Source organism: Haliotis asinina, chromosome 6 (genome assembly GCF_037392515.1).
Source record: "Haliotis asinina isolate JCU_RB_2024 chromosome 6, JCU_Hal_asi_v2, whole genome shotgun sequence".
In the NCBI taxonomy this organism is placed as follows: Eukaryota; Metazoa; Mollusca; class Gastropoda; order Lepetellida; family Haliotidae; genus Haliotis; species Haliotis asinina.
In genome coordinates, this window is record NC_090285.1 from 66,619,219 (window position 1) to 66,640,570 (window position 21,352).

At 41.0% G+C, this 21,352-nt stretch overlaps 1 protein-coding gene across 1 annotated transcript; it reads right to left on the minus strand.

Moving 5' to 3' along the window:
* Window positions 1-313: 313 nt before the first annotated feature.
* On the minus strand, window positions 314-20,214 carry LOC137286669 (polycomb protein SCMH1-like). The gene is made up of 12 exons (XM_067818646.1): window positions 20,131-20,214; window positions 17,834-17,916; window positions 10,765-10,835; window positions 9,888-10,122; window positions 9,443-9,531; window positions 6,725-6,968; window positions 6,140-6,370; window positions 5,553-5,753; window positions 5,154-5,324; window positions 4,652-4,786; window positions 4,167-4,315; window positions 314-3,136 (listed from the first exon to the last, which is right to left on the minus strand). The coding sequence occupies exons 2-12, from the start codon at window positions 17,883-17,885 to the stop codon at window positions 3,008-3,010; spliced, it is 1,707 nt and encodes a 568-aa protein (XP_067674747.1). The 5' UTR covers window positions 17,886-17,916; window positions 20,131-20,214; the 3' UTR covers window positions 314-3,007.
* Between the last annotated feature and the right edge of the window lie 1,138 nt (window positions 20,215-21,352).

Sequence of the window (21,352 nt, forward strand, 5' to 3'; positions counted from 1 at the left end):
TTCCACTAGTTAACCTGTCATGGCATGAATGTGTCTCGAGGAATGTGAAAGAACCAGGTGCTCCTTAACCTTTGTTTTACTTAATAACAGACAATTGTGATATTCCTCATACAAACTTTAGGTAATCTATTTCATCTGATCGTCTTTTCGTTTCTGTCAGTATACGTCACTCTGCAATGAACACAATAGAAGATTGCCAAAAGCAAAATCTTTACCCATCAGTAACTTTGTTTGGCTTCAATTAGATCATGCAAAGAAAAAACTCAAACTTAGCATTTAGAACAACAGCTAACATTGGCTTTCACCTGGCTTCTTTCTTCTTGTGATACAGGACAATTTGTCTATAAGTAATTACATGAGATTCACATGACTTCTTAGCAACAGTCTGATACAAAATAATAGTGCACCATGACATCTCGGCAGTGATTCTAGACATAGCATATTGCACTTCAATGCATGGCCATCACATTTGTACAGAAGTTGACAAATAACATGTTAAGCCATCTCAAATCTTACAATTTCATCCCTGCTTTCCTCCCAACCAAATATCTTACTTGATAAAACATTCCTGTCCGGCAAATCACACCTGTTAACAGTCAATCCATAAAAATTGTATCTGTGGTGGCAGACTGAGGATTACAAACACAAAAATAAATGCCATCAATAAACCATTTTTGTATAACATACCAGTTAATTTATTATGGCCTTACATGTATCAAGCTTTATACTCTCACGTTAAGGTGTTAATATTTGATAATAAAGATGTGAAACCAAACCCACATCAATACTTGCAAAGGATAATCAGAGAGGCTAACTGTAACATAGGACTTGTGACACACGCCACTTCATTGATGAGTCATGTCATCATTTTGTAATAGGTGGAAAGCCCAAAGCATCATAGGCTGGTGATAATATTTACCACTTTTGAGAGATCCACTAGCACAGTATTTCATATAATACACCTTCATCATTACTGAAGTGAAATTTGGATTCCCCCGTGGGATCAGTGTATCCTGACGTTACCACGAAGAACAACTCTATACGGTTACTTATATGTATTGGTGACTTGGTCAACAGTGGTCCCACACAAATATACTCATACAAACAAATAAGGGAACACATGAAAGTACAAGTGTTCCTTTATTGTTTCCAGAATTTCACTCACAGTGCAATACATACCTTATAAAGAAACCTGGTAAAGAATTAAGGAATGCTTGTACTGAAATGTGTTTTCTTACTTGATTCTATGAATATATAGATAAATAAAGTTAGAAAAAATTAAGAATATATGCATGATGCTCGGAAAAAAATTCTGCCAAGGTCAGTCAATATTTAGTTTAAATATTTCACACTGTGTAACAAAAGTCAAGCCTATCACATTGATGTTTTACCATTAACAGCCACTCTCAAGTGCTCTAGGACAAGGTTGTTCTGTTTTTTATCAATATTCCATCACTCACATAAGTCTTGTAACTCTAAGACACCAGTCAATGGACTGTTTTGATATTTTTCAGTGATGTACAGAATGTGAAATACAAGAGGCCACACAAACTTTATCAAAACATAAAAAACAGTAGAAATCGTGTGTAAAAACTGAATTAAAGCTTACTTTGTGTAGGAAAGCACAATGCACATCAGGTGGTTCACTCGTACAACAGTACAAATAAATAGTCTTTCAGTGCTGAAAAGAAGTAATTCCAAGACCTGAACATCTACGAGTTAAGGAACCTCATCATCTGACTCACACAGACCCAAATAACACACTGCATACAATCCAGAAATCACATATCGTTAACACATTGTATTACAAAACATCCAAGACTTCATTAATATATGCAAACACAGGTAATATACTCGAGTGAACAAAACATTCTTGCTTTTCAGGAATCTTGCAGCAATTTGACTTAATATGTTATACATTTTCCAGAAACTTTGGTTCAAGTGCTTTTTCTATCATGATTTCATGTGTTCAACATCATTTTAAAAATGTTAATCCAAGCAGAATCACTTTACATTGTTATTTACTCACAAAGTGTTTGACTGCAGCCAGGCTCATAAATTATTCAGACATTTAAGAATCAATTTACAGTCAAGACTGACCATTCCATAACTGATCAGCCCTAATCACTCATTTTGGAACTTTCTCCTATGTGAAACTTTACTGTCGCTTGAAAATGAATTATGTAACACTCGTTATGCAGTCACCTGATGTGCACATGTCTTTATTGACATATCAGTACGTGTGATGAACCAGAAAGTAGAGGCTGGACCTACACAGCCAAACCTATAAACAACGTTGACAAGAATCATACTACCCTGCCATTAACCTTCTTTCTTGTGGCCATGGTAACAATATTGTTGTCCATGACATTTATTCCTTCCACACACCTGTGCTCAATTCTACATTGAGAACCAATGTTGTTCCATGAACTCTAAAGCTATACACATCACTTTGCTAGTGGGGAATGGGGCATCTGAAAACTAATTGTCTTGAGAAATTATTTCGGAAAAAGACTGTTCACTTCAGTAATATCTTCAGATGTAAAATTATTTATTAAAATAGAACCTGTAAGCAGGTGTCAGGCGTAAGTTGGTACACACCCAAGGTACTCAGTACACAAGCAAATTGTTTTTAATGATAACATTTAATGGTTGTAAGAACTCTTACAAACTAACTTCTCGTATTAGGAGCTTTGTATTTTCAAACAGAATGTAGTTTGAGCCCTTGTCCATGGCTTTAAAAAACATTCTTTGGCCAAAACAGCACATTACTAAAATGAAATCTTGTAACCGATTTCCTTTGATTTCAGCTTCCTGCAAGTATGTCGGTTGTAGTGGCTGCAGAGTGAGACGGTGCTGTTGCTGCTGCTGCCAGGTGTGTGAGCACCACTCCCAAGCAGCCAGTTAGTCCCTGTGTAGTGCAGGCTGGGGTCACCCCACCCCCTTTGTGTGGAGAGACCCTAGTGTGGAGATCCTCCTCACAAGTAAAGTCTTGTGCTGATCAATGTCAGACATGTTTCCGTGTTTTCAACTTTTCAACTATGTTACACAGTTTGAGGACAGGGCCAAGCTTCAGTCCCATGTATTTCATCATCATATCACTGTTGAGGAGGAGAAATGCCTTCCCGTCTATTTCCTGCAATTGAATTCACCAGTATCAGTAAGAGAAGTGAGTGTCAGACCGACCTTAACGTGATCGGGTTAACACTGCTATCAACAGCTTCATGTGGGAAGACATTCCCAAGTGATGCAAGTCATATAAACATTTGAAAAACATGGGGCTTTTCAAATGGTGAGTGAGCAAGTTTCATTCTACTAGCTATATGGTGGTGGACCAGACACTCCAGTGATCAAAAGAATGAACATCCATCTAAGCCAGTATTATATGATGACAAGTGTCAACCAGGTCAGCGATCCTCTTACTACAAGCAGAGGTTACTGAAGATCAATTGTATACTGGATCTTCACGGGTCCTTCTCAAGAGATATGATGGATCTGATGCAGACACTTAGTTCTTCTTTGATCATAGGATGTCAATTTTAACAGCAGTTCGTATTATCAATCTCATCTCCCTGGGGATCATACAGCTCTTGCAGCCACAGTGTGCATCACCTTAAAGGGTCTTTCCCATCCTTAAGAGGTACCCATTCACAGATGGGTGGACTGGGACACATAGTCACAGTACTTTGTCCAAGTTAACTGCATGCTGCTGTACCCGCAACTAGGCATTAGCACATATTCATGTGGCCACCATCTGGTCATTTACAAACTGATTTGTGCATTCTTTTAAGAGCATAGGGTTGTGTACTTTACATCAGGGATTGTGACAACACTGAAGGAGTCTGCACACCAAGATGACTTCAAGCTCTTAACTATGGTCACAGGTGGGCTTGATCCTTGCACCTCCAAAATCACTGGATCACTAGCTTGGTGCCTCAAGACAGTTTGAAACAGAATAGCCTACCATCTTAAGAGATGCCAACAACAAACTGTTCCCCTCGTTTTGGGGAAAATATATTTTAACCATTTGTTTTTGTCTATATATCTATGGAGAAAATGTATCTGAAACATTTTAATGAAATTTCTTCAAATTTCGTTGATTTTATTGTGACAATCATAACGGCGTAGTTTGAGACTAAAATTTACAGTGGGTATGATCAACTTACATGTTTCCTGAAGAGATCAGCATGCTGCCCCAGCCCTGAATCTGTATCACTGATGTAGTTAATGACCTCCTCGATTGACCACTCGGACGGGTCCCCAGTGGGTCTACCTGGACGAACAGGAGGCTGCATGTCACCAGTAGTGGAACTGGCTGCAAAACAACAGACTATAACTCATTCATCTGGATAATAATTGACTGGAAGCCATCAAAATGTAGATCTCACTATTGTGCCCTTGAACCCACAAGGGGAGTTAAGCAAGGCAAGGGACTCTTTTTCCAGCTTTCCAGCATCAAGACCACGTATTTTACATGAACACATAAAAGCTCTCTTTATCCATGAAGTTTCCATCATACATTGTCAGCTAATTGGTACAAAGGCCCAAGAAACTGCAGGTCTCAGATGTTTACTACAGCTTTGAATATTAGGGAAAGGAATGGTGATCCTAGAAACACAATTTGTCCTGATGAGTCTATCACAGTACATACCCTCAGCTTCAAAAGTTGAAAATGACCGTCTGGCCAACTTTGGTGGTTTGGAACCTTTAGTACTATCACCTGACTCTGTGGACCATCTCCTCCGAGGGCCTTTTGGATTTGGGAATTCAAAGTGGTCTGGATCACCTGCATTCAGAGCAAAAGGATGGAGTTACTCATATCTTTAAGCAGTAGGACAAAATCGAAATCTCAGAAACGAAATCTTCGCTGCGACAATCTCAGTACCATTTGATATACAGAAAACAGACACATTTGTCTAAATACTTCACTAAAGTGAATCCCCTTCAACCCTCAAAATTGGCACATAGGAAACTTTCCTCAATCATCAGCTGGGTGTAAGAGTTCATCATATAAGAAAACCAGATCTTTATGTAGATATATATATGAGAAGATAAAGGCTATGAGTCTTCATAAATGCCAACCCTAAATCACAGGATTCTGCAGTTTATTCTAAGGGAAACAAACTCATCATTTGTTAACCTGTACTGCTCACCTGCCATTTTGCTCTTGGAACACTTCGGACAACCTCCTTCTAGCGGCTGACTTGACAGGAAGCTCTCACAGCAACCCATGTCCTCTAGCAGACGCTCAAGGAAGCTCCAGAAGCTGGACACTTTCTCTACAGATATCACCCTCTTTGTCAGGGTCCGAGACCCGTGGTTAGCTACAAACAAAGAGACAGATGGAGAGAATTTGCTCTGTCATAGACATGTGATACTGTCGACCAATTCTGCCTCAGATGTTTGCAATCCTTCACTGTTAATTTGTGTCTCTTTCACTACAGCTTATCTCAGCATCATGTACCTGCTGGGACGACTTTGCCTCACATGTTTGCAATCCTTCACTGTCAATTTGTGTCTCTTTCACTACAGCTTATCTCAGCATCATGTACCTGCTACGACGACTTTGCCATTGCCCTCCTTGACCATGTTGTAGATCACCCTCTCCTGTAGTGAGCAGTCAATCAGACCCTGCACCACTTCTCGCAGAATCCTCGTCAAGCTGCCAGGGCCGTAGTGACTAGGTAGTTGTAATGTCTTGCGGGGGTTGAGGTAGTTCCCCAGTCGACACGTGGGGTTCACATACACACATACTGAGAACAGGAGAAAAGTTGGAATTTCAGAGATAAATTAAACAATCATATGAGTTTAAAAAATCACCACTTCTTCATAAATATACTACTCTGTTGGAGCCCAGCTCCATACAGGGTTGACCTAGTACAGTGAACTGTTGACACTGATGGCATAGAACATAGCAAAGCATAGTAAAAAAATGTCTGCAAATTGGCTATTGCTATATGTTATGCTTGTGAAAGAAAGGGAGGTAACTCTAAACTGAACGTTAACTAAGAGGATGATCTCTGAAGAGCTTATGTCTTCCTCAGACAGGGACAAATGTCCCTCCATTTTACCTGTTGCCATGCTCTGTGAGGAGCTTGTATCTGGCTCAGGGACAGTGACAAATGGCTCTGTATCTCACCTGTTGCAATGCTCTGTGAGGAGCTTGTGTCTGGCTCGGAGACGGTGACGACAGGTGAGGCGGCCTCCCGGGGAGACAACTGCTGCTTCTCGGGGGACACTGACGGACTAGTGGGACTGGGCTGGGGGGTTCGACTGTGAGAGGAGGAGTTGGTGATAGGGAGGGGCTGTGGAACAGTCAGCTGGAGGGAAGAGTCTTTCATCATCTTGTTGATTTTGTACTGCGGCACTCCTGGGAAGGATGCATGCACATTAAAGGCAACCAAACAACAAATAACACAACCAGAAATCAACAGAGTATTATCAACACTGTGTTACTACCGTATTGGGCAATGCTGATCATGTTTGAAAAGCACCAAGGATTGAAAGAGGCAAGCATACCCTAATGGCTTTTACACAACAATTGTACAGAAACAGCATTTAGATAGACAGGCAGTAGTAAGCTTAAACAGCCAACATACACTTTGTGATATGTCGATTTGAATTTAGTAAATTAAAATGGTACACATAACGATTACTAATCTGTACAGAGGCTACTCACATACGTATTGGAAGCAACTACCTTATGATCTGCCAAACTACTCACCTTTCTGCCCTGGAGGTTGTAAGGGGTGACCACTCTGTGCACACCAGCCCACTGGGAAGATGTCCCGAAAGTCATATCTGCACCAGTAGTCAAACGCCCCCCTCCATCCATCGAAAGTCACGTGGATCTGGTCTGCATTGATTGCTCCCACTGTGGCTGGGCATATCAACTGGGGGTTTTTCCGGTCCACGGCCTCCAACTTCTGACCAACCTTGAACTCATTTGTCTTTGGTGTTGATGGCTCCTGGTGGTAAAAAATGTCATAAAAATGCTTATCCTTGAGTCTAACAATAAAAACATTGAGTGAAAGTTGTATTCTCAGGGAATAATTGGAAGCAAAGGAACTTGATACAATTTTAATGGAAAGCAGTGAGTTTAGTTTTCCCCGCTTATAGCGGCAATATTGGACACCATCCCTTGCACCTTATTACACGATCATCATAGCTAAGTTCAAATGTCTCCAAACTCACAAATAAAACCCAATAAAATTCGAAAACAAAATGCAAAATTCCTTGATTTGTATGGAGGGTAACCCTATATACTCCAAGCAATATTATGGCTGGGGCACAAAAATACACTGGTCCCATACTTACAGATTTGAAGAAAGTGAGCATTAGAATACTTAGTGCCATAATTTGAACTCAATGCCAGGCTACACACCATAAACAAAATACACTGATTTATGGCTTGTGCACACAGCCATGCACAATTTGTTGATTGGATCGAACGCAAATGCAGAGAGAATGTATTTACAGTGAGTGAGTGAGTTTAGTTTTACGTCGCACTTAGCAATATTCCAGCTATACGGTCTGTAAATAATTGAGTCTGGACCAGACAATCCAGTGATCAACAACATGAGCATCGATCTGTGTAATTGGGAACCGATGACATGTGTCAACCAAGTCAGCAAGTCTGACCACCTGATCCCGTTAGTCGCCTCTTACGACAAGCATAGTCACCTTTTATGGCAAGCATGGGTTGCTGAAGGCCTATTCTACCCCGTGACCTTCACGGGTCGAATGTATTTACAAAATCCAGCATCTCTATATACATTATTTATAGATAACAACTTCCTCTACTGCATATGATGAGAGGTTTCGGTATGGATTCATATACCGATGTCACTCTTGCTTGATCGACAACAGTTTATGCATCCTTACTGAAATGTCGCATCATATACAATAAAATAAGTTGTTATCCCCACAAAATCCTATCTTAAATGCAAATGAAACAGAGCATCTCTATATACAGAGAATAAGCACTCAGTGTATTGGCAAATGAAACAGAGCATCTCTATATACAGAGAATAAGCACTCAGTGTATTGGCAAATGAAACAGAGCATCTCTATATACACAGAATAAGCACTCAGTGTACTGGCAAATGAAACAGAGCATCTCTATATACACAGAATAAGCACTCAGTGTACTGGCAAATGAAACAGAGCATCTCTATATACACAGAATAAGCACTCAGTGTACTGGCAAATGAAACAGAGCATCTCTATATACACAGAATAAGCACTCAGTGTACTGGCAAATGAAACAGAGCATCTCTATATACACAGAATAAGCACTCAGTGTACTGGCAAATGAAACAGAGCATCTCTATATACACAGAATAAGCACTCAGTGTACTGGCAAATGAAACAGAGCATCTCTATATACACAGAATAAGCACTCAGTGTACTGGCAAATGAAACAGAGCATCTCTATATACACAGAATAAGCACTCAGTGTACTGGCAAATGAAGCAGAGCATCTCTATATACACAGAATAAGCACTCAGTGTACTGGCAAATGAAGCAGAGCATCTCTATATACACAGAATAAGCACTCAGTGTATTGGCAAATGAAGCAGAGCATCTCTATATACACAGAATAAGCACTCAGTGTATTGGCAAATGAAACAGAGCATCTCTATATACACAGAATAAGCACTCAGTGTACTGGCAAATGAAACAGAGCATCTCTATATACACAGAATAACCACTCAGTGTAGTGGCAAATGAAACAGAGCATCTCTATATACACAGAATAACCACTCAGTGTATTGGCAAATGAAACAGAGCATCTCTATATACACAGAATAACCACTCAGTGTACTGGCAAATGAAACAGAGCATCTCTATATACACAGAATAACCACTCAGTGTATTGGCAAATGAAACAGAGCATCTCTATATACACAGAATAACCACTCAGTGTATTGGCAAATGAAACAGAGCATCTCTATATACACAGAATAACCACTCAGTGTATTGGCAAATGAATCAGAGCATCTCTATATACACAGAATAAGCACTCAGTGTACTGGCAAATGAAACAGAGCATCTCTATATACACAGAATAAGCACTCAGTGTATTGGCAAATGAATCACCCAATGTAAAGTCGTTCGGTCTCCCAAGCGCCTCGTTTTGAAGGAAGTAAACCCAAGTAGAAAATATTGCCCTTTAAATTCACGATTGCAAGCTTAAATTTTGATTATTTGCATTATCACAATGAACAATGTATATCACATGTCATGAATAAGTGATAATTGTGTTTTAAGTATGGTTGGTGTCCTGGTTGCATATGACCATTAAGTTTCATTCAGTTGTATTGAAGCCATATGACTTAGGCCGTTAAATACACTTTTGACCAGATAATGAAGTAACTGATATGCCGAACCACAAATCATGTCTTCCAAAGAGAAATGATCCTTCACACTATGTACATACCTTCTTAAAGCATCTGTCAGGGGCTATTTCTGCCCCATTTAATGACCGTTTCAGGAACATAGGCCACGAGGAGGGATTGGCTCTGAAACCTGGAACACAAAAAAGTGTCCATACGATTTTGCTTCTATAACTGTGGTACAGCAGCTATAAAACTTTGAAGAATGTTACTGTGGTTTAAAAGGCTGATATTAACCATGAAAACCACTGTTGAAATTATACTATGATTTCACCTGTGTAAAATGACCTGCAGTCAATCAAGTCAATCAGCCACAGATTACGGCCACCAAAGTCTCTATTATTTTGGTCTAGGAATGATAAGTTGCAAACCTCTTCAACTTCTGTACCCAACCAATGAACTGTGGTCAGCGTGAGTGTAAACAAGTGCTTTATTATTACTATCTGGATGGACTATTTTTCACTCTCATCAATGCTTATCTCGCTTTACCTAGAGGAGGCTGCAAAAGACCGCCATGTTTTTCACAATAACCAATGGGGTGAAGGTCACCAGCATCAACCAGCCTCCAAAAGTCATTCTTGTTGTCACTGCCGTCAAGTCGCAACCTAAGCCGTGGGCCCTGAATTCCCACGACTGTTGCTACACATATGGACGTCAAATTGCGAGGATCCGCAGCTTCAAGCTTGTGATTCACCTTGAACTCATTTACTGGAGGAACTGAAGACTGAAATGTGAAAAAGCACCATTATTTCCTGACCAAGAATGAAACTGAACATGGAAATTGAAAGATATAAAAGGACAACTCGGTGTGTGGTAAAATGTACAAATCCTCTGGAAGGATTTAGTGTTTGTAATATATATCATTTTATCAATTTTTCTTGGCAGATTTAAATGTGTTTTTCTCTTTTTACGCTTGACCTTAATAAGAGTTAGCTAAAGCAGGGCTAACTGAAATCGGCTGTCTAAATTAACAGTAACATGCCATTCCAATTGTTGGGGAAGGGTAGTTTGTTGCTTAACGCTGCACTAAGCAATATTCTAGCTATGTGGTGGTAGTCTATTAATACTTGGGTATGGACCAGACAAAGATCAACATCATGAGCACTGATCTACATAAATGGGATAGAATGACATGAGTCAGCCAAGTCAGTAAGCCTGACCACCTGATCCTGTTAGTCAACTCATACGACAAGCATGGGTTCCTGAAGGACTATATTCTAACTCTAACTACGAGACGGAGGAATGCACTCACAGCTGTTGATAGCATAAGCAATATGCCTTGCCATCAGGACACAATGACTCACATCCAAACAGGTGAGCAGTGAAGTGAAGTCTCACACTTCAAGATGCCACACTTGGGTCCTACCTGTTTAAAACAAGAGCTAGGAGCTGCAACCTCGTTGCTCTCTTTCAAATACTGATCCCAGGAAAAGTTACCTGCAAGGAAGAAACACACTGTAATAAAAACTTGACAAAGTAATTCAATGACATTTGTTAGTTTCACATTAATATTCAGCTCGCTGTGTGTATGCGCAGCACATGCAAAACTATCTACTGGTCACCTTCCGCATTGGTTGTTTGCTTTACTGTTAGTGTAAACACACTCTAAACAAAACGAAAATGGAAACAAATAGTACAAACCTGTAGAGGTGATGAATTCTTTGAAGGAAGTCCTCCTTGGGGTACATATAAGCATTTTTATGCCCATTAAAAATCCCTACGACAGTTGTAACTGTTTTGATAATAAAATATTTACAAAACAAAAAACTCATTTTTGTCTTGTGAGACCACCCTTACAGGGCCCCCAGGGCCCCGTACAGCCCAGAGCAGGTAACTCTGACCGTTTACCTTGCACCTCACTTTTCATGCTGAACGTATCAGACAGAATGAGGGGAGGAAAGTGGCTGTACCCCAAGGAGGACTTTCTTCAAAGAATTCATAACCTCTACAGGTTTGTACAATTCTTTTTCAGAAGTCCTCCTTGGGGTACATATAAGAATTAAACAGACTCTCAAAGATCAACAACAGGGAGTGGTATTCTGTCTGACAGCACAGTCCATTCGGTCGAAGTGTGAATCTACAACCACACGGAAAAAGAAAAGGCACCTACCTTGTCACCTGACCGCCAATGTCGACTTCCCCTTCCTCTGAAAAGGCGCCTGAGAAGCTCCCTTGCCCTTGCACTTCCGTGCTTGCAGCAGTCCACTTCGGCGCATCCTTAGACTGAGTCGCAGGATAGCTTGAACTAAGGACTGAAGGCTGCATGCAAGAGGTGGAGGGTTGTTCAAGCAAGGGCTTGGAGTCCTTGAATTGAATAACATCCTCTGTGGCCTCCCTAACTACTGTCAAAGCCCCCGGAAACAGGGTTGAGCTCAGCCGGAAAGGCAGAGACAGCAGTGCCTGCTGTGTTGCCGGATAATATCTGTGACAGACAGCCACAACCTACGAAGGCCCATCACATCACACATCATCTGACTAGCGCGTGCCAGATGTGAATGCACCTCCATAAGCTGCCGCTCTAACGTGAATCAGGTAACATCCTCATCCTCGTCCCCGTCCTCCTGTGACACCAGCTGCCTTTGTAGGACAGAGAGGTAAGCTGAGTGCACCGCAACCTTAAGTTGCTGCACGGCATTCCGACATTGCTCCTCAAAGGAGCGGTAAGCTGAGTGCAACACCTGGTTTGAGGTAAAAGGCAGCAAGCGTTGGCCCTGATGAGCCAACCCTCCAGGAGCGATCGAAACGTAAAATCACTCGTCAACAACAGGATGGTTAAACAGTGCAACGTCCCCCATTGAGTAGCAGCGGTTGTGCTCCAGATCGACTTGCGAGCAGCTACCCGACAGAAGCGGAATAATTACCTCACTGATGAGCGAAGGCTATATGTGCAACTGAGTCAACTACAGTGATATGTTCGCACACTTGCCACAGGGACGATCCGAGCGAGAAGCTATGTACTTACCCCGACTGCCCTGACATTCAAAGGTACGCATGAGGAACCAGCCGACAAGGGCAACGGATCTAGAAGAGCCGAGTTGCCTGAACCGACCAACCCATGGGTTACAGAAGAACCCGGGTGTCGAGACCCCATGGGGTTGACTGCCGAAGAAATTCATGATGACGTATGCATTGAAAATTCCATTTATAACTCTCCAAACTCTATTTGAGTGTAACCTCACAGCAGGACATATTGAGATCTATTTCCTAATTGAAGTAATATGATGACAGCTATTATTGCAACAGCTTTACCATCATATATATATTTTCTTACCTCATTGTTAGGTATACATAAAACTGTTATTAAATAACTGAGCATCCAGATAATTAGTTTTACAGATTACTAGATCAATCAGATTTTCACCCATTTATTAGCTGTCTACATCCTTAATCCTTAAAAATTGGTAGCCCATTTCGCATGCATAATGTAATTTTTTAATTAAAATTAATGTTTCACACTTACTCATATCCTGTCTCATGCTCACCATGCTTATCTCCTCCCTCTATGCGAAGATAGTGGAATACTTGAAATCCCTAGAAGTTTCCTTCTCACTGAACCAGACGTACAATACATTTGTACATAGGGAGCCTCCCTTTGTCGCCAACAGTCACCAAAGCAGAACCCATTACCCATTGATAGCGAGCAGTTTCCGTATAGAGCGACTGTCAACGCCAAGGCTCTCATTTTGAGAGGATTGGAGGCGCACAGAGGTTCAAGTCTTGCTGCTTTGTATGCCCTCAAAATAACGGCACTCATCCATACTGAGATAGTGTTGCGGGAAACTTCCATGGGTGACTCAGTAGATATGGGGATGAACAGGTGCTTGAAACATTGTCTCCATGTCTTGGTAGCTTGTATACTGTGCATCATGTGGTCCAAGGACTGAAGATAATGCCGGGATGTGGAACTGTCTTTCTAGTTGTCCAGGCAGTTGATTTTAGGCATCTCAGTCCTAGATGTACAATCTTATGATGACTGGAGTCGAATCATATATGACTGAATTCCAGAGCATGTATTTCTGACATCTGTGCCACTGTTGTAATTCTGGTCCTTTAGTCAGGGTGGTCCCCGTTTTCATGGTGATAACAGAGCTAAGTGCCGGCAAGTATGTCAAGAGTGTAGAACCTTTCATTCCTCTTGTACGACGTAGATCACATAAGTAGTAAGCTATTCGAGGATGTGCAGCCTTTCTTTCTAGTGTATCAAACTGCATCCATTTATCATTGAATAATGTGTGGGTAGATCTACACAGATGACTAGGATGATTATTCTAGTAGAATATCTTTGATATTTCAAGCAGGCTTTAATACAATCCATACGTGAAGTTGCCGTGTGCTTGTTTGGTGCGCAGATGGATGAGTAAGTTCTTCCACTCTGGTAGTTGTAATGTTGGTTGTCCTAGTTCTTCAATGAGTACTGGAAACCAATCTCTCACTGGCCAGTAAGGTGCAAGCAAAATGAGTTGTATCAGCATCGTCAGTTTTATCTTCCACATGACTTTTAGTAGTAGTATTAGAGGGGAACTGTGTAATCATCCAGTCCTTCCCACGAGATGCTGAGAGTGTCTATTGCCCATGCTCATAGATCCGAGAGTGGAGATACAAATGTTGGTATCTGCTTGTTGAACCTTGTCGCAAATAGGCCTATTTGCAGGGATCTGAATGTCTGAATGATAAGTCGAAATGCCCCTCGATGTAGCATCCATTCCATCAGAGATGGTTGTAGAGGGTGTTGCAGCATGTCAGCCATGATGTTGCCTGCATCTAGGATGAAACAAGTCTGTATGTGGAGGTTAAAGTCACTGAAAAGTCAGCTCTAGTAGTGTGTGTGATCGTGTTGATCCTTGCTATTTATGCAAAACGCTACTATGGAGTTGTCTGTATTAACTATCAGCAGTTTGTTCCTTAATGCTGTCGACCAAAGTCGAGCTGCATTGATTAAAGCTTTCATCTCCAGGAGGTTCATATGCTGAATGTGTTCGTCCAGATCCCTGCCGCCATCTCGTTGTTTAGGTAAGCAATGAAACATTGTAGTGACGCATCAACTAGACATGGCTGTTGTACTTGTAAAAGTAAAAATGTCCTTGTGCTGACGTTTGATCTGTGAGTCCACCATAGTAAAAATGGTCCCAAGTTGTCCAGCAGAGCAATCTGATCCAATGTGTTGAGGTGCTGAATCAGGAACTGTTACTTAGAGACATACTTGTCTAGTCAAATCGTGAGCTAATATAAGCAGACTGAGTAGACACTGCCACTGTCGTGGTGGTAACAGAGAGCAGAGTTTGTTGTTTGTTTGAATTTTGACCCAACGATTATCTAGGATGGCACTGCGGTTCAACTGAGTGATGAATCAAATCCCGAGGAATTGAAGATCTTGCTGCGGCTCTAATTTCGATTTGAGTAGATGGACAAACCATCCAAGTTGAGTTATGATGGCCTGATGGTGACGTCTAACTGTAGTCCGACTATACTTGTCTTGTGATGTGCTTGAATGCCATCATCCAGTTATAACACACTGCATAGTCACCGTTGATGTAGATAGGCGACAACTAGCTTGGTGACATGAGTAAATAGTCACAGATATTCCAAATGGTAGAACCCTCCAGTGGTAGTGTTGACAGTTGAATAGGACGCACAGGTATTTCCTGCCGTCTGGATGTATCCGAATGTGCACATAGGCATCTTTTAGTTCGATGCTGGCTAGACAATCCACTGTACAGACGAGATGCCACAATTGTGGTACTGGCAGATGGATCATTCTCAACTGTTCTGGCTTCAGTAGATAATCCTTGTTGAATTCCTTTAAGTCCTTTAAGTTGAAACTTTTCCTTGGAGTTTTTCTTGGGTACCAGAAAAATAGGGGAGTACAATCCTGGTACTAGTCGATCCAGGTGTAGTTTTTCAACTGCATTTTTCTCTGGCAGAGATGATATGGCGTCGGCTAGTTTGTCTCGTTGATCCCTTGTGTACATGAAGAGTGCTGGGTCTCTTGTGAGTGGTGGTATTGCCTGTAGTGAGATCTTGTAGCTGCCTCATCGGATGCTCAAGGTGGCATTGTCATTGAGAAGTCCCCAATTGCGCCAGTAGCAAATTTGTAGACGTCCAGCAATTTGTGAAGGTTGTATGGGAACAGCTGGAGGTGTTCTTATCTTCAGAGTTTTCCTCCTTTAGCACTGGCAAGGTGTCCTGTTCCAAGGGAGCGTCTGTTTCCTCCGGTTCAGCGACGAAAAGAGCCTTTGCCATTGCAAGTGTTATACTTCTTGTCTCTCACTCTCTGAACCCTGGAGAACTTTGACGTGATGGAGTAACACTGAAAAGTCTGCTTCTGGACAGTAGTCAAACTGTCAGTGGACTTTATCATTACTTCCCTGGAGTCCTGAGTAATGGATTTAGTGACGTCCTCAATTCTGCCATCGAATACCGTGGATGCTGACCAGGGGCTCTATGCAAAGGTTTAGTAGAGCTGTTGCCCCAAGAAGATGCTGACAGTAGACCTTGTTGGCATAGCAAATTCACTCCCACAGACATCGAAGCTAGATGCTTCGAAATTAATTGTTGATCCTTCTTCTGAGTGATAGTGATCACCCTTTCTTCTTCATTCTCCGGGTTTTTAAACTTGGAGATGACAGCCTCAGTGATAGCACTGGAGTGGGTGAGTCCAAAGAATGTATGAAAAGTGGTTGTATCTAGCTGAGCCAGTTGCTTATCCCCCCATTGGTAGGATCTACTAAGAGTCTCATTGATGAGCTCGTATGATTCATCTACTTCAGGCACTTTCATAAAGGGCTCCATATGAGGAAGTGGGAATCGATGAGTGTTGAAGGACTGGATGTGTTGTTGCTGATACTTTGTTGCCGTCAGAAAGTTTCCAGGATGTGGATATCAAGACAATTGGCGGAAACATCAAAGCATCGATGTCCTCATCACTCATCATATAAGTGTGAGCTTGATTAGAGTTCTGAGATTGTGAGAGTAAGTCCGAACCATTCATGATCCATGGTGTAATCTTGGAGTCTGAGAAGAGGGCTTCCTCCATCTCCGTCGTTCCGCGACTGCATGTGTGAGAGGGGAATGATTTCCATAGGTTGAGTGTCACCGTGGTCCTTCTGTCTATTTGTATCCCTGGAGCAACAACCATTTTGTGAGTGCCTTCCCTTTTTCCTAGGTTAGTCTGTGTCTGATGAAGACAACAAATGATGAGGACGGATGCAGACAGTGAACGCTTGCAGCTGTAGTGGCATCTATGAGTGCAAGCACTCGGCAAGTCGATGGAAGGAGCATCATCCATACTGTGAAGTGAAGATACAGCCGATGGCCTCTTCTTCATCCGACAGACCTATTGCAGCAGCTGAACCGTTACACATGGCGACTGTAGTTGTAGCTGCTGACTAGTGTTTCTGTTCCTCTTCAAAACGGTGATCATCAAATGAGTGGTAACACTGCATGTTGACCCTGCGTGCTGACAATCTGTACCTCGGGAGGTAGTAGTGGAGGTTTGTCGCAGATGTGACGTTCGTCAAGACAGACTATCTCATCACTGGAGGACTTTGAACGCAGTTGCAAAGTGTTGTTTCAAAGCAGGTCCAGTAGTTGCAGACGTAGTCTTTGATGACTATGATTAGATGATCCTGATTCTAACAACATTCTCTTCCGAGATATCAATGAGGATTCTTTGGTATCTCAACGATGTCGGGTATGTCTGGCTGATGACTAAAATGATGAATGTCAGCTGTTAACAACATGTGGTTACAAGACGCAGAATGCCCCATGCAGCTGTTCTCAAGACGCAACTGGACAAAATTACACCAGCTCACGTTGTAATCAGTGTTTTATGATGTACTGATTTAGACATGGCTTGTGAGAACCTACGTTGTTTGTCCTTCACATGCCCTTGAACAGAAAATAAATATTATGCAAACTCTGGATCAGATAAATTCTTGCAAAGTTCACAGCAAACAGTGGACGAACAAACAGGTTTGCATGAAGGGCAAATTACATGCGGATCAACCGCTGACAGCTACAACTTACACGAAGAGCAAGATTTCATCAACTTAGCTCAAGCCTAAACTGAAGGAAAAGCATGTCCAAATCACAAGAAAATTTATAAATTTTACAGAGAGATGATAGTAACTACAATCCAAAAACTGAATATGACATAATTTAGATTACAGGACCGAAATTAAAGCAAAAACTTTATCAGGACTCAAGTGTGCCTCCATCCTTGGTGGGCGATGAAGGAGACAGTGACAAGCATGGCTGGTCATGTGACCGTATTGGCGTTAAAGGGAGGCTCCCTATGGAGCCCTTTGGGTGAGTGTATTGTACATCCGCTTCAGTTAGAAGGGAGCTTCTTGGGATTTCAAGTGTTCCACTATCTTCGCATAGAGGGAGGAGATGAGCATAACAAGCATGACTGTGGATAAGGAAAAATTGCATACCTCCAAATTCATACTGGTGAAAGGACCCCTTTGAGTTAGAGGTGTTGGCCATGTCTGCCTCTGTGGTAGAAACACTGGACTATCTGAAAACATATCAAGGAACATCAACATCATACAATGCCCACCCGGTCAAGCCTGGGATGTGGAAACAAAAACTAGTGATCATTTGTCCAGAGGTGAATAAACAGACAAATTCATGCACTTGGTTCTGTGCTTCTTGAATGGATCTACCTTATATTTACTTGTACATCACGTGATGGAAGTAAATGACTGAGTATTGGTATTCTGCTCAGTATTTGAGAATTATGATGACAGCATGTCAACGGAAATGGGCTTTCCACACGTTTCCGAAGTGGGGAATCTGACCCCAGTCTTGAGCAAGCCAACACTGTAACCACTGGGCTTACCCACACACACCCAAGATTGTGAATATGTTTCTCAAGCACCAGTGTTTACACATATCTGCTTTAATTCCATGCGTGTTAATTTTCTGTGTGTGTGTTACAACACTAGCAAAGTTAAACTTTCCTGCTGTTTTGTAAAGTACAGACACTTTCTACAACAAAGTCTCAGTGCAGTGACTCCTTGACAACACTGCTCCACATAACATGAATGAAACATGTGAAAATAATTGAATTTCATATCATCATTGTTATTACAAAACCGTGCAGCATAAACCATTAGACTTAGAGTAATCATTTTCAGATACAGTAAATCATATGTGCTACATCCTGACCCACAACACGTATTTAAAGGGCTCCCTCTACCCAACTGTTTCAGGTGAACAGTGACTACAGAAAGACTTGGTTGGTTGGTTGTTTAACTTAATGCCGCCCTGTGCGATATTCCAGTTATATGCTAGTGATCTGTAAATAACTGAGTCGGGACTAGACAATCCAGTGATCAACAGCATGGGAATTAATCTTCACAATTGGGATACACAGAACACTGAAAGAAAAGCAAAATTTTAACATACCACTATATACAGTAAGTTTGAACAGCTAACATGAGAGAATTGATGCTGGTCATATAACCAAGCTGAGTAAAATACTACAGATGGGGGAATAATGGGCCGAGAAATGTTTTGAAATACACAAGTCCTGAAGAAATATTTCCAACCAAGAACTGAAAATACTGATGGAAGTTATAACAGTCTGTTGTATAACAGCAATGGAAAAGACCCTGCCTGTATTCCTACAGTCACCAGAGAGTGTACTTGGAAGCAAGTATTACACAATTTTCATAGATTTATCCTAATATGCTCAGAGGCTAATATCCTACCCAAAAGGCAACACAAAATGTGCATTCATTTCCTCTAATTGGAATATGAAATTACTAACTCATTATACATGGCAATAACAATATTATAGCTCTGTCCAGGTAACTGTTATTTCACTGGCAAAGATGTTGAGGTACAATTCCATGGCCTAAAATTATACTGACATTCGAAATCAGAAATCAATGTATTATATCCATTAAAAATTCCAATGGATGACAACAATGAAAGACCTGACAGATATGGCAGAATCCTCATCTCTTGACAGTCAGATAGCATCAGGGCTCTCTGGCATCATATATATTCATGTAAAATTACAATGGGAAACAAACACACAGTTAATGATTATGTTGACCATGCTATTGTTGATACTAAAATTGGACTCAGTTGTGACATGACTAATACTTCATTAGGTACATTCTAAAACACTGACTACAACGTTAGCTGGTGTAATTTGGCTCAAGTCGAGTCTTCATAACAACTGCATGGGCCATGTGGGCAACACCAAAAATGGGACCATTTCGTGAACTTGTAAAACAACTACTCCTGTTCAGCTTACTAAATATGCGGAATCTCTACTCATGGACTTAAAAAATCTGTCTGAAAAAGACTCCATCACAGCATATGTTCCACTGCAGATGTTACACGAGCCTCTGTCGATTAAGATGATATGGTGCAACTGGCATTTAAAGTTCGATCTAAATATGGCGGTGGAAAACTAACTGCTACTGCAGGAGAACGTCCCAGTTTAAAAGTTAAAAACTGCAAGAAAAGTTCATGTTCACAACGACATACACAATCAAACATCACATCTGAATTGTTGTCATTTAGTAGCGAATGGTCAAGCTGTCCTAGACGCTGATAACATCAATATTGATTCGAAGAATTTACATCTTGGTAATGGCTTCTATAAATCTCTGATAAATCGGCTACGCTTTACAAAATTCGAAATCTACTATTACAGGATCGTGGGAACGTTCCTCAGAAACCTTTTTCCAAACATTTCCTAAACTGTTATTACCTAAAAATATTACTATTCACTTGGACACAGTCATCCCGGCTTCGCATCAACAACAAGCCGCCATTTTATTTACTCATCAGTGACGCGAGAATGCGCGTGGGTAGTGTTTTCACGACAACTATCTAACAGTTGTATTGATTTCGATGTGTTTGTCTTACATTAAGCGACACAAGTAATGGTACGTGTACAGTTGTAATTTTCTTAGAAGTGACTGGAAAATCATTATGATGTAGGTCAAATTATTCTCCATTTCGATTGTTTTTTGTCAAACGGACATCTCGCAAACCACCCTTCACAAGATGCAAAGGCTGAAATCATCAATTTAGTTTAACCCAACAGAGCGTTTTCTAATTGTGCAAATGCGATGATTCATTTGAGGGCAATGTTTTATGATAAATCATTAAACTGAAACGCATTTGCTAGCGTGTCCTATTCAGTGAAAAGGTTTGAAAAGAAATATTTTTTTTATGGAGCCGTAAACAGCCAGGTACACGAATACTAATTATAAGGCTAAATAAAAAAGTGAAATGTTTCTCTGACAGCGGCGCGTCACTTTTATTTGTGCGCATAACAGCTTTTTTTACTGTCATGTAAAAAATATAATTTTGATTTGGCCGCGCCCCGATCATCCATTTGTCCACTATAAGAATGATTGTCTGTAAGAGTCGAGTGTAACTGAATCTAACTCGATCATTAAAACGTGTCAAACTTTCCAAGATGTATTCTGAAAAAATAATGTGTTGATCCCTCACTTTTTTTCTGTCAAAATTTTTAAAAAAATGCTACGGCCCTCGACAGTTTTGATAAATAACGTCTCAGATAAACATTTCATTCTTATTTTTTTAAATTTTGCAGTCTATCACACTTTGTTAAAGAAACACAAGAATAAATAGAAGATAGTAATTAAGAGGTGATAATTTTGAGGCATTTAATGCATGTACCACAGAAGATGTTGTATGCATCCATGAGTATTTCCAGCAGGTCGTGTGGCATCAACATATGGCCTCTCAAAAAGCATGCAAGCCCCTCGCTGATTCCATGGTAGACTTTACAAGTAAGCTGTTTCCCGGCCGATTTCTGGGAAGAGCACCACTAACGATGCAGTTCGAACATTGCACAATGTCGTGAGAAAATTCAGTGACTTCGGGTAGTCGACTTTCCGCCCATCTCGAGCAATATTCTAACAGCTCAAACCTTAAGTGTTCTCAGTGTTTGGTGTACA